The sequence below is a fragment of the Artibeus jamaicensis genome, unplaced genomic scaffold (genome assembly GCF_021234435.1).
Source record: "Artibeus jamaicensis isolate MK-2021 breed Jamaican fruit bat unplaced genomic scaffold, CSHL_Jam_final scaffold_474, whole genome shotgun sequence".
In the NCBI taxonomy this organism is placed as follows: domain Eukaryota; kingdom Metazoa; phylum Chordata; class Mammalia; order Chiroptera; family Phyllostomidae; genus Artibeus; species Artibeus jamaicensis.
Genome location: NW_026522046.1, coordinates 19,821,698 through 19,840,137, shown reverse-complemented (window position 1 = coordinate 19,840,137; position 18,440 = coordinate 19,821,698). Strand labels below are relative to the sequence as shown.

General features: G+C 40.9%; 1 protein-coding gene across 1 annotated transcript in view; it reads right to left on the bottom strand.

Moving 5' to 3' along the window:
- WDR49 (WD repeat domain 49) overlaps positions 1-18,440 on the bottom strand; it is a gene marked incomplete at its 3' end in the record, with an annotated part of 124,783 nt that overhangs the window by 16,974 nt on the left and 89,369 nt on the right. The window contains exons 14-17 of the mRNA XM_053657731.1: positions 17,743-17,940; positions 12,523-12,704; positions 4,819-4,928; positions 1,764-1,886 (exon numbers count right to left, since the gene is read on the bottom strand). Of these exons, the coding sequence (XP_053513706.1) occupies positions 1,764-1,886; positions 4,819-4,928; positions 12,523-12,704; positions 17,743-17,940 (613 nt within the window). The remainder of the gene's footprint in view (positions 1-1,763; positions 1,887-4,818; positions 4,929-12,522; positions 12,705-17,742; positions 17,941-18,440) is intronic.

Sequence of the window (18,440 nt, the reverse complement as noted above, 5' to 3'; positions counted from 1 at the left end):
AAAGGAAGAAAAGCTGAAGAAAAACATGTAAAAAGCAACAGAGAAAAAACATCTTTTCAAAACTGTGTGGAAACGACAGAAAATTTTTAAATTAAGAAATCCAGGGAGAAGATTGTCTTTGAAATGTTATTAGAGTCTTTTAGGTATTTTAGGTGTTTCCATCCAGTCATCTACCCCACCTGCCCACACACATCCTCCCTGCACATAAGGAGAATTCATCTGGGGATGAAGGACGACAAACGTACGAGCTTCCTCACATAAACAGGCATTCACAGGATCTGGCTGCCCTGACTGCTGAGCTCTCCAACTTCCTGCTCTCCCCCTTGAGAATGCTCCTTGTGCCCCATTTCTCTTGCCCCAGTGCTGACTCCTGGCTCCATCCTGGTTTCCTCCTGTGCGCCAGTTCTATGCCTCAACTGTCTTTACTCTCTTTCTTAGCTCTCTGAAGCCTTCCAACGTCTATTCCCCAGGCTCTCTTCTGTCTGTGACTCAGGAGGACAAGATTAATATCCCCCATATTTATTCTTCAAGATGAATCACCCTGGGGGAAAACAATAAGCGATAGACTGAAAGCCCTGTGAGAGGCACTAACAGTTATTTAGAGCCTTAACATTTATGGATTCACGTTTTTAAAAGGAATGAGCACAACTCATGATGACCCTCATGAGAGCAAGTAAATGACTGTAAATTTAAAAGAGAGAAGCTCTGAGAAAAGGCAAAGGGAATGGTAATAATCAGAGTGGAAACTCTGACCATGAAGAATGACAACTGTACCTTGCTCAAGAGTGGAATTTCCCAAAACAGTGTTGACCAGCCGTTCTCCCTTTCCATAGGAAACCAGTCAGAGATGAGAGGCCTGGCCGTCCTCAAGTGTGGACGCCAAGAAGAAGTGCCTCTGTCCCACTGCGGTAGCATTTCTCAAGGATGACCCTGAATTTCGCACCCCCCCCCCATCTCGTAGGATGTGATATGTTTAGAAAGCTCCGATCTCAGGAGATGGTTTGAGTGCAGTTTTAATCTTTTGCTTATTACAAGTTGAAACTTGTACTTTCCATTAATTATTTTAAATGAGTTCCCTGCAGAGTCCATATGCTTTCTGACTGCCTCACGGAGAATCAGGCTACGCCGTCTACTCCCGCTGCCTACGCCTCTGTATGGGTCGCATTTTTGTACAGAAATTATTCTTCAAATTCTTAGAAACTCTGAAGCCTGTATAACAGTATGAAAAACAGAGCATTCTTTTACACATAGCACTTCCAAATCTTGAGAGATCATTTCCCAAGTTCGGCTTTCTTGTCCGCTCATCGTATTGGCCCCCGCACTGCAGCTGGAAGCCTCTAGGACAATACATTTTAAGTAGCCTCTATTTATAGTGTTTTACATAGAAAGAACAAAACCAGATTGTCAGAGACTCTTCTAAAGCAATCCTATGCTGTCTCTTGGGTGTCAGTTTTGAAAATTAAGATTACTTGAAGGAAGGCCTTCCCATCCATGGCAACTCATAATACATCTTCGTGCCATTCTGACTTGAAAAAAAGTGACAAAATAAAACATATTCTTTTTATGTATCCCAGGCTGTTGCTGTCCTTTCTGGGAGCTCGGATCAGCAGCTGAGCTATAAATCTTAGCAGTCAAGCCACACTGGGCTGCACTGCAGCCCGAAAGGCATACTGTTTTGCTTTCATGTGCTTCTACTCTACTTTTCTAATTGGTTGAGTTTCATAGGGAGAGATGGTGGAAGTGTATGAGAGCTGCAGACTTACTCTCAGAAGGTGATGGGTCCTCTGGCTCTCCCCTAAAGTATTTCTCGGGGTCTAGAAGAAAAGCCGGTTTATTCACTTCAGGCGGCTCTTTCAGGGCTCCGATGCTTAAGGACCTAAATATGCCTTCACAGCAGCAGGTTTTAGGGCAAGGCAGAAATAAAAGCACAATATCATTAATTCCTCAAAAGAAACCAGCACATTTCCAAGTTTATTCTTTTCATTTAACCTTCCTGTTCCTCAGCTGGTACAGCTGCAGTCATCAGCATTCCCTGCAAACACAGCTGTTCACAACACAAATCCATGGTTCTGCCATTCAATGAGACCAAAAGCAACTCAGGGCTCCCCAATCCTTTAATTTTTGCTTTGTATTCTTTTGCTATCCCCCCCCAAAAATAAGTATTCTACAGTTCTGGAAAAGTTCCAGTTTCTCTTTCATCAGAACATTGTATCATTTGTGACAGAAAATGATCTACTTTTTAAGCATTTAAATTAAGAACATCTCTAACTGTCTGAATGTGTAGGTGATACAGGGTGCAGCCGGGGGGGAGGCAAAAAAAGATTTGGAATGGTGTCCAGAATTCAAAGTGTATAGGAATATTGGAGAGACGTATAAGATGTCCTCACCCTCCCCCTCCCCAGGGGGAAGGGACCAATAGAGCAGGGCCATTGAGAGCTGTTTTGCATAGCAACAGTTTTGTAGCTAACCTCTGGAATGATTATTTAACATATCTATAACCTTTAACTGGTTTCATAGACATGTTAAATAGCTGTGGCCAAGTTTTGAGCCAGGGAGAAGGGAATGGCTTGTACCCGGGATGTAACTAGGGGCTGCGCCCCTGAGTGAGAATGCCTGCGAGAGAGCTTGGAAAAGATGGGCTCCAGGAAATGAGGGGATAACTGCCCAGGTGAGGAGAGGGCTACGTGGTTTGGGGCAGAGTGAGGACACCCTCTTGGTGAGGTGAAAGAGGGAGCCACGTGGTTTTGGCAGGGTGTGGACCCCCTCTTTCTCAGGTGAAAGGGAATACCATGCAGCTTTGCCAGAATGGAGATCCCTGCAGCCAGGTGAAGAAGAAAGACACGTGCTTTTGGTGGAGTGCGAACCCCTGCAGCTTTGGTAGAAGAGGCCCACGCAGCTTTGGGGTGCCCCCTTTGGCCGCGTGGCCTGGAAAGCAGGAGAGACTTTGACTGGAACTGGGTACAAAGAACTCTTGCCAGTGGACTGTAAGAGGGTACCTCAGTACTTTGGATTAACTCCCTGCACGGTGACACAGCTGACGGTGCCAGCGGCCTGCAACACAGACGTGTGCCCTTTTCCTGATTTACGGTACCCAGAGTTGGGACAGTGGGAGAAGGGAGAGTGGTGTGGGTGTAGATGTATACCCTAAAGGACTTTGATATTTTAGTGGAGGCGTTAGGCCTGAATAGCATTAAATAAACATTTTGTTTCCTTTTTACAAATCTCTGGCATTGAGAGATGTCTTTCCAATTGGCAGCGGACAGAAGAGCCCAGTAGATTTTAATATTCCATCCTTGGGAGGGGCCCCTTTTGTATAGCAGATTTTGGCGTCCCTAGGTAGGCCAAATACTGTATTGCCCCTCCCTCAGACCTCTTGTTCGGTAACATAGGTACTTTTCCATTTCGCTAACATGTAAACCAGGACTGTGTTGTCGTATTTATGATGCATACAGTGAGATGATGGAAAGGTAGGCTCTGTTCATCACACTCTAAAAAGCAAGGTCTTGGACAAAGTGACAACATTTTCTTTTTGCTACGGAAGCCTTCATTCAAGATTCAACTTCATGTTTGTTTGGTCGTTAGCGCTGGGAAGGTGGGGACTATGCTTTTGTCACTGTGGAGGCTCAGTGTCGAGGAAAAGGGAGCTCATGCAGATTCAGTTCCAGCTGTGGGACAGACCCCGTGCGACGTCCGTGGCTCTCACACCTACCCGGGTTTCATGAACTACTCTGCAGGGCCCCATTTCTTATGCAGTGGGGGAGGGGTGGGACCTCAGCATTTACCTTTGTAAGTTCCAGGTGATGCCGATGCTGCTAGGCCAGGGAACAAAGTTCAGGAAGTAACGTGTTATGCCAAACCAAAGGAGGAGTCCCCACGACTTGTAAACTATCATTACCTGCTTCTGACAGATAAGGAAATAAACGAAGGCCCCAAGATGCTCTAATAACTTGCCTGAATCTACACAGCCGGTAAACAGGGGACCGTGGACTTAAGCTCAGGTATGTTTCATTTGAAAGATCAAGCCCCAAGGTATAATAATAATGATAATAACAACAATAATAGTAATATTGCTAATAAAATTGCATTGAGTTTCTATAACCTGCGAGGCGCTTGTTCTCAGTGCTTCACATGAAATATCTCTTATAATCCTAATGAAAAATGCTATGGAGTAGATCAGTTTATAAATGTGTAGTGAATGTGAACAAATAATGAGGTAACTTCTGAGATCAAAATTTCAACAGATGCTAAAATTAAAATATCTGCTCTATGAAAGTGCAGCTGCCCCTTGGACATAGGTGAAAAAAAGATTGGTAGTATGTGAAATAGTCTCATTATATGATGGAGCTTTGAGAATGATTCTCACTGTATTTTTGAACACTACACTTCAATGTAATAATGATTCTCTTGCTTGCATTAATTTTTTTTGTAATTCTTTTCCTAGTCAGTCAATAACTAATGCATCATTCTGTGTGGCTTTGGGCTTCCTGAGAGCAAAATTAGTGTTTATTCATTTTCATCTCTTCAACGCTTGGGGGAAAGAATTAAGGTCTGCGTCAGCTCTGTTTGGGGAACTACAGTGGGCATCCAACATGTGCTTCCCAGTTTAGATCTTATACTTCTGCCACTTGTATGTACCTTGTGCCGCCTCAGACAAGTCAGGCAGTGTCCCTAAGCCTCACTGTCCTCCTTTGTGAAGTGCGGATCACAGGGCCACACTTTCAAGTTTATTAAAGAACACCAATATTCCTGCACTCAGAGTGTCATTCATACCAATGAATAAAACGATAATACTAAAGTAGATCAATGGTGATTACTTACCGGATGGTTTTTTTATAACTTCACTGTCGTAAATGTTGCGTGCTTTTTGCTTATATATGGTTCTTCTCTTATATTTTATACCTAAATTTATGACTTCTGGTGGTCTGACACTGGAAGAAAATAATTCATGGTGAAGTACAATGAACCACAAAGGGTACACAGACACTTGCTGGCTATAAATACATTTTTCACTTTGACAAAAAAAAAACAACTGTATCCTGTGGACCTAAATAGTGACATTTGTTTACACCAAACAAGCCAAATCATTGAATAAAATGCCTGCTAGCTATGTGACAATACAAAATGGTAAGTTCTAGAGAAGCCCAGAGGCTAGTTAAAGCAAAGATGCTGTCCTTGTGATGACTGGTAGGTCAGAGAAAAAGCCATGCAGAAGGAAAGGAATAGAGACACACAATGCTTGCCCTGGGTGCCAACTATATGTGGTAATCAGTGGGATGTGTCTAAAACTATTTATTCTATATCAGGCCTATGTCTTCACTTGTGGTGTCCAAAATTCAGGAAAATCCAGTATTTTTGAGGGTTGTCATACAAATCTATAAGAAAATTCTAGATTCGCTTGAATCCAAGGAAGAAATGTTATCAATAAAACAGAGAGTGAAATCACTTTATAGTTGTACATAATTCTAGTCAGAACACAAAAAATGGTCTCAAATTTATTTATCACTCACTGTCACAGACCTCAACCTTAACAGCTACAAATTTCATTGCCCAAAACCCAGCTCCTTAGCTTGTTCTGGCATGTGGCAGTTTCTCAGATGTTTCTTGTTTTTCATGACCTAGGAAATCTTGAAGAAAACTTGTCATATTTTTCATAGAATGTCCTTCCATTTAGATGTGTCTGATGTTTTTTTTAAGGTTAGAGGGTGTCACTGTGGTTGGGAGGAAAACAACAAGGTGAAGCGCTCCTGTCATCAAATCTCCTCAGGGGAACATGCTCTCAACCAGACTGACTGCTGTAAGCCATCACCTGGCCAAGGCAATCTTTGCCAAGCGTCTGCACTGGCATTTACATTGTTTCCCTTTCTTTCTATACACGCTTCTCTAGAAGCAAGTTCCCAAGTATAGCCCGTGGTTACAAGAGGAGGAGGAGAACTCTACTTCCTTGATTGGTGGGAGTATCTACGTAAGTTTGTGGGATTTTTGAGTTATAGAGTGTTTTTTCTGTAGGAAAGTTTTGCCATCTTAAATATTTGTAGATAACACTGCGTAGAAAAGACTTACTCTTTATTGTTTTAGAATAAGAATAAAGATAAATGAAAGAGACCTCTAAAATGGATCGATTTGTCTTGACGTCAGAGCCACTCTCTAATAAAGAATGGTTCAATGGCAGGGACAGCTGTTCGAAGGCAGGTGGTAGTTCCCCCCCTCAAAGTACACTGGAATGGCCTCCCCATAACATGCCATCTCCTACGAATGAGAACATAATATTTAGCCAGTATCTGGGCTCTGAAAACAAGAATGATGGTATTAGAAGTAAGAGATCCCTCAGTTGGTGGAGCATCTTCCTGCAAACCAAGGTCACCGGTTTGGTTCCCAGTGAGGGCACAGGCCTGAACTGTGGGTTCAGTCCAAGGTCATGTCCCAGGTTGGGGTGTGTACAAGAGGCAACTGACCAATGTTTCTCTTTTTCTCTTGCTCCCTCCCTTGCCCTCTCTCTAATAATTTTAATAATTAATTAATTAATTATTAAAAATGATGGCAAGAGAATCTGTAAGAGTGAGAAGTGGTGGTGTATACAGGAAGAATAGAGTATGAGAAGTCAGGTCTTGTACTCATTGGATTAAGGATTTTCTTCCAGAAAAGTATTTTTGAAATAAATTGAGGTATAAAAGGTTGAAGAAGGCCTAGAAGCAGTGAAGACCGGTTTTCACCAGATCTTGATTTGTCCCCAAACAGCCCGAACTCTTTCCTGCTTTTAAACCATTCGCTTTCCCACCCAGTGGTATTTAAATCAAATGCCTTTTGTATAAAACAGAAGACTTTGCTTATCTTCACCGAAGAATGTAACACACGGAAGAAGAGCAGTAGGCAGAGGGTAGCAGAGAACCTCCAGGGAATTGCAACAAATTGCACGCGTAGAGGACTGACTGCCTAGGAAACCGAGCTGTGCTGTAAGGCTCCGGGGCAGAGAGCGGTTCTGTGACAACCAGACTGCAGACGTAGCTTCATATTCAGAAGCCAACCTATTGCTTCTTTTCCATAGAGCTTGTATGTGGGAGAGTGGTTAGTATGAAAATATACAGAGAACTAGAAAAAAGGTGAATATTCTTGAAAGTCTAATAGTATTAATGGATGAAGACAAAGAAGCAGAAGAATGTAATAAAGGGCTGAGAGCTGAAAACTTTTTGCATACATGTCCTTGCATACATGCAGGACAGTGGGGCCTGCCATGGGCAATCACAGCCCTGCCATCAGTTCAGTGAGGAGGAAAGGCTCTAACTGACCTCTCATCTCTTGGTTCTGGATATAAGGAGAGGAATGATGTGTGACAAATCCCCAGTGCCCTACTAGGCATTAAAGGGAAATGAAGCTTCCTAGAATAGTGCCTTACACATAACAGGTGCTTGGCAAAATATTTGATCACTTCACTCAGAAACTACTAACTTTCCAATGTTGTCACGGGACACTTTTTGGACAGGCAGGGTAGGGTGGTGGCAAAGTGTGCTGACTCTGGAGCCAGAATGCCTGCTTTGAGTTCCCTAGTTCATCTCTTGCAGGTCAGTTGACATTGAGCAAGTAGCTTAACCTTCATGTGGCTTGTTTTCCTAGTTGTGAACTAGGGATCACAACTGCAGCTGTGTTGGAAGATTACAGTGACAATTAAATTAGTTTAACACATAAAGACCTTGGAACAGTGCCTGGAATATGGTAAGAGCTCAGTAAGTATTGGCTATGATCAATATTTTTTACTCAAAGCAGAGAGATCCAATACTACCTGTAGCCAGTTATAATACTCCTGGGAACAATCAGAATGATCAGACAGAAAATAAGGATATACAGCATTTACAAAAATAATTATTTGTCATACAAGTATCTTTAAGACTTAAGTTTAAAAAACTGAGTAGACTTTCATTTGCTTTCATTGTCATATGGGAGTTGTCTGATAGTTATTGCCACGGATTGTTGGTGAAAGTAGACTGTCAATCCTCCAAGTGTTTTATGGCACATAAAACCTGATTTAAAATGAGATTTTAATGTTTTGTGTATTTTTTTGTTATAATTGTCCATAAATTTTCCAATTTAATTTCTCACATATGCTCTACTGGTGGAATAATTAGGTAATCAGTAGCATATAAAGAATAGTAAATATCAGTTTCCTCATTACAATAATATAGAATTTAGAACATCACAATTATTTCACATGTCTAAAAATATCACTTTTAACTGTATCTTCTGCCCTGCATAAACATTCTGAAAAATTAATGGAAATTTTCTTTTCATCACCTATCTGACTTTTTAAGTCTTGATCTCTAATATTTAACCCAACCTTCATTAGCAACTTTTTTAATGGTAGCCAAAGGAAAATTTGTTGCTAACAGCAGGTAGAAAAGACTTGTGCTTACAGCAGGTGGAAGAGACTTGTGCTTCATCATCCTAGAACAAGAATAATGATCAGTGAAAGAGACCTCTACAAATGGACAGATTTCACCTAACATTAAAGTCATTCTACAATAAAGAGTGGGTCAGTAACATGGCTATCTGGGAGGTGGTGAGCTCCTCCCGTAGCAATTGCTCAAAAGGAGGCTTCTCCTAAGGGTGCCACGAGAATTGATTTTGTAGACTGCCAGTTCTCTCTCAACTTGATTACTGAATTATTAAAGGCTAATAGGCATGTGAAAAATGTTCATGTTTATAAGTACTTTAAAATGCTATATAAAGCAATAAAGAAGATGATGACAACATTTCTAGAGAAATGACGACATGCAGTGTTGGTTCAGAGGCCACCAATTTCATACACACTGGAGAGAGAGTTCACATGACCAGACAGTGATTTAGCAAGATGACCCAAGGGCTTTTAAACCTTTTGACTCAGTAACTCCACTTTGAATAATATATTCTAACAGTGAACTCAGCTGAGTACTCTAACAAGCGCACATGAAGGTATTTAAAGAAATGTTCACCCAGTTAAAATTTGTGAACACTGTAAATATTTGAAGAGAGTTGTTAAAAAGTCACATGATACATTCCTAGGGAGCCATTAATGAATGTTGATGTCTGTGGAGATTCGTATTAAAAATACAGAAATGAACTTGCTGTATATTTTTTAGTGATAGAACAGGTTATAAATTATGTATACTAAATCCTCATTTTTATAAACTGCACATTTATTTATTTGCATAAGTATGCCCAGAACAAACCTGGAAAGTGAAATTCCTAACTGTTAACAATGGCTTTGCTATGGGTGATTTCTTTCATCTTCTTCTTGCATAGTTTTACTCCAAATTTTCCCCTAATGAACATTTACTATTTTTGTATTAAAATATTCTGAGCTTATATTTTCTAAATTATTTTATCTATATTTCTCTAGATTAATCTTTCGTGATTCCATAAATGAAATATTAACATAATTGAAGAAAATGCATGTCTACTGTAGTTTTTGCTGTCCATCTTATCCTTTAACTTATTTCTTCTTTTTCATTTTCTAATAGCAATATGATTTTTTGCAGAACCTAAGGAAGGTAAAATTTATATCTCTGTAGCAACTGTTAATTCAGCATCAGGACTTGCTTATCCTCTTCAACTCTACATTTGTCTCCTGCTCCCCAGAGCTTAAATGGAAGGTGACATTTTACCACCAACCTACTTCTCAGACATAATATTATCAAATACTCTAAGCACTATGGGAGACTGGTATTTATGTGTAAACCGGAAGATAACATATGCCAAGATTTTCATCTCGGAAAAGAATCTTCAGAGTTAAAATAAAAATGTGTTTTTTTTCCTCCATCTCTCTTACTGTTTCATGCCTCCATTGAAACATACCCCTACCTGCACGCACCTGTACTAAAAGCACCTTTCCTCTTTCATCTCTTTAATTTCTTTTATATGTTTCTTTCATATTTTTGTATATAGACAAGAACTGGCATGATTTTTCTACTTGGATTTACTAATCTAATTAGGAAATCAGCACATTCTTTGGAATAATTTTTTCTTAGGGAAGCCATCATTTGTCATCTCCTCAATCCTGGAAAGAAGCCATGACAGTCATTTTACAGCTGACAATGACTTTGCACCTGTATGTTTTCCACACAGAATTACTGGGAGATGTGAGGGATGTATATACCTGAAATGTCAATTCTGATGATACATATTTAACCTTTTTCTTTCAGTTTGTTCAATAACTTAAATGACATTATTTGGTACTACTTCATTACTACAAAGCCTTAAAATTATTTCATTCCAGTCATCTAAATTAGATAAAGGCAGAAATTTGAATTTCACAGGTATTTTTGATATATCAATTTGACAAGACACAGTACAGTAGTGATAACTTCGCTTCTTACTGCTGGAGATTTTGCTCAAAGCCCACAGAAACGTATGATCAAGGTGAGAAGATCACTCTGCTATACACCTAGTTAATCTGGCAGAATAGAAAATTTTAGTTTTAAGAGAAATCTGTGAATTTAAAAACCTACATATCAGCACTAATTTTCATAATACAAAGTGTCATGATGCAATAGGAAATGTAGTAAGATGAGATGGAAGTCAAGAAAGAAGTAAACAGTTCAAATTGCTAATTTTTATCTCTAACAAAAAGCTCATTAAAAAGTAATAGCTGAGTTTGTCGCAAGGAAGGGGAAACTAAGATATGTGCTGAAATACTCTTACACAGGAACCTCTAACACTTGCCTTGACTCTTCCAGGGGTGTGACAGAAAGAAAAACAATGAGCTACAGGAGTTACCCTGGGGAACTTTATTTCCTGATCTATAAAATTGAGCCGGACAGCTGGGTGGGGTATTTTGTCATAGTGAAAGTCCTTCCGTTCTCAGGATTCTATTATTGTGCAGGATTGGTCACGCTATATTTCTAAATTGAAAAGATCATTCTCCCTGGAAGTAAAATGCCACTTGACATTTTAGCAAGCCATAATTCAAGGAAATAGGAGAACAAATACCAAGTGTAATTTAGTGTAACAGAAGGTTTAAAAGGGATTTTTTTCCTTCTGTTTCCCTGTCAACAGAGGTGCAAAAGGTCTGAAAGCAAAGTAATTAATTAAGAGGTAAAAAGTAACCCATATTGTTAAGTGAGGTAGTTCCAAAACCAATCTGGTGATACCCAGGCTAACCACCATTCTAAGATATAAGCAGACCAAAGACGCAACATAGGAGAGGAGAGACTTTGAGTACTTGAGGTCCACTCCCATGAGGGTGGAGGGAAGCTTCCCCTTGAATTCTAGCTTCCATTCACATAAAGCAGTCAAAGAGTTTAACGTGTACTACCTGCAGAAATCATCAGAGGGACACAGTAGAACAGTGGTTCATTAATTTCTGAAAAAGCCTACAGGAGAAAAGTTGTGCTGGAGCTACCCAGGTGAGTAAGATTAGAAGGGACAACCAAGGAACAGCTGGTGTGGCAAGGATGAGTAAGTTTCCTACTGGCTAAGCAGAGGTTAACCCAAGAAGAGATGTGCAAGAGTGAAGGCCCACCAAAGCACAGCAACTGAAACAGAAAAACACCATGATGTATATTTTCAAAGGTAACCCCAGCTGGTGGGGTAGAGCCATAGCAGACTGGCCAGAGAGGGAATTGATTTGGAAATGTGCTGAGGCCCCTGAGTGGGGTCTTCGAAGAACGCACGTACATCTGTACTCTCTTTAAGGTAAACTAGGGACTTTAGTTATTAATAAAGTATCAATATTGGGTCATCAATTATAACAAATGTGCCACATTAATGCAAGATAGTAGGTAATGAGGTGAGGAATATAGAAACTCTGTACTTTTTGTGCAACTTTTCCTAAAATCCTAAAAAAAGGGAATATATGCACATGGTAAAAAAATTTTATTTATATCAAAGAAAATACAATGAATAAAATCATCCTTTCAAAAATAATAGTTGTTTAGTACGAAAGGTAAAATTTAGAGAGCATAGGTTAGCAAGACTACAGGAAACACAAGAAGTGACTAAAGCTGCCTGGCATGAGGGGAAGAGGAACATACACAGGGGGTCGGCCTAGCAGAGTGAGTGCTGCAAAGGAAGACACAGCTGAACAGCCTGAAGGAAAAGCTGGGAGCATTAAAAGGAGAGTCATGTCTACTCATCCAAGTTAGGCTCTTTGAACTTCTGTCATAAAACCTTCTGCGCCCCATGCCAAAATCAGGAGTGAAATCCAACATACATTCTGAGATAGATACAGGCGTGCGTACATACACACGCACACTTTTCTTTTAGGAAAGAGGCTAGTTTCTACAATCAGGTGGTTGATGGAGCAAAAACAAAGGGCTGAAAGACACTGAATAGAAATCAAGAATGCAGTGAAGGCAAGAAATAAGAGCCACATATAACCCTGAGGACATACATATTCCCTCTGCCACACGCAAACCTATCAATCGCCCCCCCCCCCAATTTTAGAGAAACCATGATAGTCATTGGACATCGCAGAGTACAGAGGATGTCTGGACCAGCTTACCTAGGTTTTATCTGGATTCCAGTTGACATCTAGGTAAACTTAAAATTGCTTACCTGTATGTTGACTCATCTTTGTTTTTCTTATCAAACACAGAAGGTTCTGTCGGGTCTAAACATGATTCCTCCTTAGAAAGTGAAGGGACTTCCCTTATGCTTTCTTCTTGAATCTTATTTTTTGTTAAATTATTATCTTTCTTAGGAAGAGAAAAACAGTTTTCAATTTGCCAATGCTTTGCCTACGAAAACAAAGAAATTTATTTTATTTGTATGACTTTATTTCCTAGAACATTTATATTCTACACTGTTAATTAAATTTCTTGGGACGTACACAAGAGAAGAGTGAGACATGGTTTCTGTTCTAGAGAAACTTACAGTCTTGCAAGGGAACTAACACAGATCTGTGCAACTTTAATAAAGGTAGAAAGGGTGTCATCAGAAACTAACAAAAATTTCCTGAAAATATAAAAATGGAAAAAAATAGACATTTCTACTTTTAAAGTTCTGAATAGACAAAAAATGTATATTAACTGAAAAGATACAACTTTTGTTGAAGAATCATCAGAGTTTATTTTTGATAGAACTACTACTTTTCACCTCATTTCCTAAAAATCTCAAAAGCCAGTCCAATTACTGAGATTTTTTCCCAGAAAATATATGTATTATTTCATAGTTTTAACACAGTTGGGCTATATTTCTTACTTTGTATCCATCTGCCAGAAGCTCCCAATGACTATCTCAAATACAGAACCAATTTCCTTGTTTCTCATCATCTCTCACTCAGACTCAGGAATGCACCAGAGAACACCATAGCAGGGTGTGACAAGGGCTTCCCCAGAATGCCCGACTGGTCCACAAACTGACAGCCGAGGGGGCGCTGAGTAAAAGGCCAACAGACGGCAGGACGACAATGCCAGTGAATGAATCATAGAAGATTCATCCAAGAAGGCTCACACAAGATGATCCAGAGCGAATAAAACTCAGCCTCGGTGTTCGCAGACAATAGAGAAAGGTGGGGACTGCACTGATCAGACAATTCATTTCACACTTACTCTCAAAGAATGACCCGTCCTCTTTTTTGAGAAAAACAAGAGATATGGGTCTTATATGAAATGTCTTAATTTTAAGGTGAGCAACAAAATCAAATTTGAAGCACTGGGTGAATGGGCACAAAGTCACTGTTTCCTAGAAAAGGAGCAGCAGAGGTGCTGATACAGGAGGATCTGGTGAGGTTGCCGGAGGGACAGGAAGGACCCTGAGGCGGAGAGAAGGGAGGAGTCAGGAAACGCTGGGGAGGGGTGGGACTGAAGCCCGCACAGCCACTAGTAGATCCCACACCCTCAGGTAAAGGGGCGTGCGGGACAGCAGAGCACATAAAATTTTAGGCCTGCAGATTTAAACAGAGGGTGTACAGAGACTTGAACCTTCTGGTTTCCCTCACTTGCTGGATTGGGGGCCGGCTTGTGCCAAAGCTAAGTCCTCCGCCCAAGTGTGCATGCCCCTGGGATACCACCGGGACACCACAGCTCTGTGCAGAACAGAAGGTCCCAGACCGCACCCTTCGGTGCCTTTGAGATCAGTGCGGAGACACAGGCCCAGAGTGTTCGCTGGCCCCTTTGGTACAAGCAGTCTTGGGCGCCAGGCCCCAGGATGGAGCTTCTGCAGGAATGGCTACAGTGGTTGGCAGTGCCCCAGGTCGCTCCCACTGGGGGAAGCCCTGATGGTGGTGTGGCTGTGCTGGGCACACTACATGGCCATGCATGCATACAGATTCCAGAAAGATTCCTGAAGCCATTCTGACTAGCAATCAGCTAAGCCGTCTGGATGATCATACTGCAGTCACCCGTGTTTTCCAAAAGATGGTATTTTAAATTCGAGAAGGAATTCTAGGCATAGCTTTGAACTAATCTAACAAAGTGTGGCAGGTTATTTTGGGGGGGGATGTTTTAGGGGGAATGGGCTTTGAGGCAGAATACTGTCATTCTTCCAAAATTGTGTAGCTTTTAAATAAAAGACTCCTTTTTTTTTTTTAACCAAACCTCTGCCTCTGGAATTTATAGGCAGCTCAGGCAGCAGGACCCCATCTCTGGTCAGTAACAGTGCCAGGAAACAAGCTCCACCCAGCCCAACTGCGGCGAGTGCTTAAGGACACACTGAAGACGCGCACACAGCATCTAATTTCTTTTTACACCTCAACCCCCTGACAGTTTCCTGGAGTAAATGGATCTCTGTGGTTAAAGCCTCTCCACTCCCATTTCTCCAACTCTAGCAAGAGACATACACTGCCACTTATTTTTAAAAGTCTGACTTGAAAAGCAAACTTAGATCAATAGTTATGTTGTTAAAATGATTCACATTTATTTGAAAAAAAACTTCTTTCATGAAATATGTAGAATCACATTGCATTAAATTTTAAACACTTTAATCAGACTGTATATAATTCAGAAATTAAGTCTTCACATGGGAAATTAAAATCCATTAATGCTTTCCTCCTGTTTTTACAATTGCTAGACCAGAATTAATTCAACTAGAAGACAAATTCCTCATTCAAATGTAGGGCAAAAGTCACTATGCTTTACAAATCAAGTTTGTCCAGTAAAACTTGTCCTGATCCTAGTTATATTTACTAACTGGCTCTCTTCTTATCTACTATTTCCATCTGCCTCCCATATCCTGCTGTAGAAGGATGTCTCATCTTACACACCAGAAGGGCATTCGCCACTCTCTAGCATCTGCTAGTTTTACTCTTCCCATCCTTTCTCCCTCCCTTCCCCTTTCTCACTCTGATCCCCTGTACCTCTTGGAACTAGTAACACCCATATTCAAGACTGTTTGATTTTAAATAAATCTTTTAAAAAACTAAAAGCTCAAGCAGAAGGGTCTAGAAAACACAGCTGTCCCTGCTTTGCCAGACCTGACTTTGTAAAACTACACTAGCCCCGCTGACTCCTTCTCTGCCTTCAACAGCAGGAACAACAAAACAAAAAAACCAAAAAACCCTATTTTCATGCAGGCTTTTGGGGGCGGAAGTCCTTCAAAATAACTAGGAAAGACTATCAAAGGCATAAAGCAAACAGTCCTACTAGCACACACTTCTGAATTAAAATAGAATTTAGATACAGATTGTGTTTCGTGGGCACAGTTTATATGGCACCCACACATGAGATAGTCTTATTTTTGCTTCAGTCCCATCTACGAGACTTATATTCCAGATGTCACCCACTTGATGTCACTTTGATGTCACTTTGATGTCACTTTGATGTCACCCACTTGATGTCATTCTAACGTCCACCTCAACCCATGCAAACCCACGTGGCCTATCTGTGTAGCAATGTTAGCACAGCATTAACTTCTCCGCTGCCCCAAACAGCCTTCCACCTCTTCCTGCGTTCAGGATGCCAACATGCTCCGCTCTATGTCACTCACCACACGCCCACCCACACACTGGTTTGAGTCCCCACTTGGATGTTGTTTTTTATTCTAAGACCACTCTAGCACTTGCCTCATTAACAGAGCAGGAGAGACTGCAGTCCTTGAGTGTTACACTGAGACTCCCACATTACCTGTCCAAATGTGGGTTCGCCTCCCCAGATTATTTTCTGAGTTACCCTCACCCTTCACATCCTAAAGATTTGTACAGAGTTCTTTCAGCACAGGTGGACATCATCAAACTGACTTTACCAGTAGAGCGACAGTAGGCATTGCCTTCCCACATGAAGAGAATGGCTGTGCCCGCACAGCATGGGAGTGGCACCCAAGGTTGCTGACTGGTACCAAGTCAACCAGCCAGACAGACAGAAATTAAGGTTTGAGTGTAACCTCACACCACTGTGTTTGAATAGTACTGGTTGAGACAGATCAAGCCAATATTTTGTTCTCAAAAGCACAAAAGGAACAGGAGCAGAGTTTCCATGAAAAAAAAAAAGAACAATCAAAATGTGAGAAGATGAATACCTCCTTTCTCCCATTTTCCCACTCCCCACCATGAGCAGGTACAATTGGGAGTTTACTTTTATGGGAGGTGGGGATTAAAAGCATTAACTCTGCCCTGGCTGGTGTAGCTCAGTGGATTGAGCTCAGACCTAAGGAACCAAATAACTGCAGTTAGATTCCCAGTCAGGGTACATACCTGGGTTGCAGGCCAGTTCCCAGCAGGGGACAATGAGAAGCAACCATACATTGATATTTCTCTCCCTCTCTCCTTCCCTTCCCCTCTAAAGATAAGTAAATAAAATCTTTTTTTTAAAAGCATGAACTCCGACATAAGCCAGCTTGAGTTGAAAGCAAAATTCTACTACGTATTAGCTTCTGTGAGCTCAGGCAATTTACTCAAACTGTCTGCACACGTTTCCTCTTGTAAAGTAGGAATAATAAAAGTTCTTCCATAATGAGATGGGCAATTGTGAAGATTATGTGAAATAAAACTAGAGATCTTACAAAAGTCCTCCAGAAATACAGGAAAAACTCAGAAAATGTCAGCTACTATTATGTTCACAGAAGCAAACCAAGTGATGAGCAGCGAGGTTTTGGGGGAGGGTAGGTGGGTACAGTGAAATTTATGTGCATGACATGGCATGTTCCCTAAGCCCCTCCCTTCTCCAAGGGGTCTAGGAAACTGGAGATCAGCAGTCTCTCAGTGTGTGGGGGGATCGATTTGGGGCAAGGACTCCCCAGCAGCTGAGGGTCTCCCTTCCTATCACTGGGGCTGGTGGTCCAGGGGGTTCTTACTCCTTGAAGGCCTTGTGGACCACAAGGTCCAGCCATCCTGTGGCTGCAGACAAAGTCATTGTCATACCAAGAAATGAGCTTGACAAAATGGTCGTTGAGGGCAATGCCAGCCCCAGCATCAAAGGTGGAGGGCATGCTTTGTTTTTTTCTAAAATTTTATATTTTACCACTAACTTGATTATTACTTGACAGTCAGAGTCATCTGTATTTAATAAAACATGCTAATATTATCTATATTGTATTTTTAGTCAGTTTTGAAATGGAAAGAATTCACTTATTTTAGAGGAAAAAAAGTTTTGGCAGAAATTCTAGACTCAGGTGAACTGCATGGAGTCAACATCTTGCCCTTCTCTGGAGTCCTGCGCCAGGCCGAGCTTCCTGATTCATGGTCAACAGGACGAGAAAAGCCAGGAGCTGCAGCTCCAGAATGGAAGGCAGCTCTTTCACCACTACTGATCATCAACAGCCATTGAGTTTCAAACGGAAATCAGCCCATGTCATCCTAAATGTCAGGTAAATACTGGAATAATAAAGAAGCAATATTTCTACCTGACCGAAGATCCAGACAGCAGCGCCGCGGACATCGGTCACACAAATGCTGCAGTCTGCCGAGGACGAGATAATCAGTGCACCGCCGCCCGGCTCACACATCTCTAAGGAGCTTATCTGGTCTTCATGAGGTTGGAACGATCTTATCAGAGTTGGTGTCTGCGTGACTTTGTTCTCACTAGAATTAAGACAGTATTCCTGAAGGAAAACAAATGCCAGAACTCTAAAAAGTCCAAATATTAAATTATTGTAGTCATACAACATTTCTTTTTAAAAAATTCCTCATGCAGAGATGAAAAGCAGGCCCACTTGGGAACAATAATCTGTGATCCATATGCAAAAGGATAGTTCACGATAACAGAGGTTAGAGAAATGATGTGAACACACACAAAAAGGCTCCTAACTCATTTAACTAACTTGGAAAATGGAAAGAAAGGAAAGAGGGGGAGAGGAAGGATGAAAAGAAAAAATGAACAGTAAAATCAATTATTTGATAGAAGGGAACTTTATCACCTATAGGTAGTCCTATATTATAACAATTTTATAATATTATTAGAAAATTAAGGAGGTAATCGGTGACACAAGATTCCCAGATTAACTCAGGATGACAATAATGCTAGATGAAGAATGAGTACTTTATTTAAATTGTGTTTATAGTCTTATTTCAAATAAGGTATATCCTAAGTATACTCAGACAA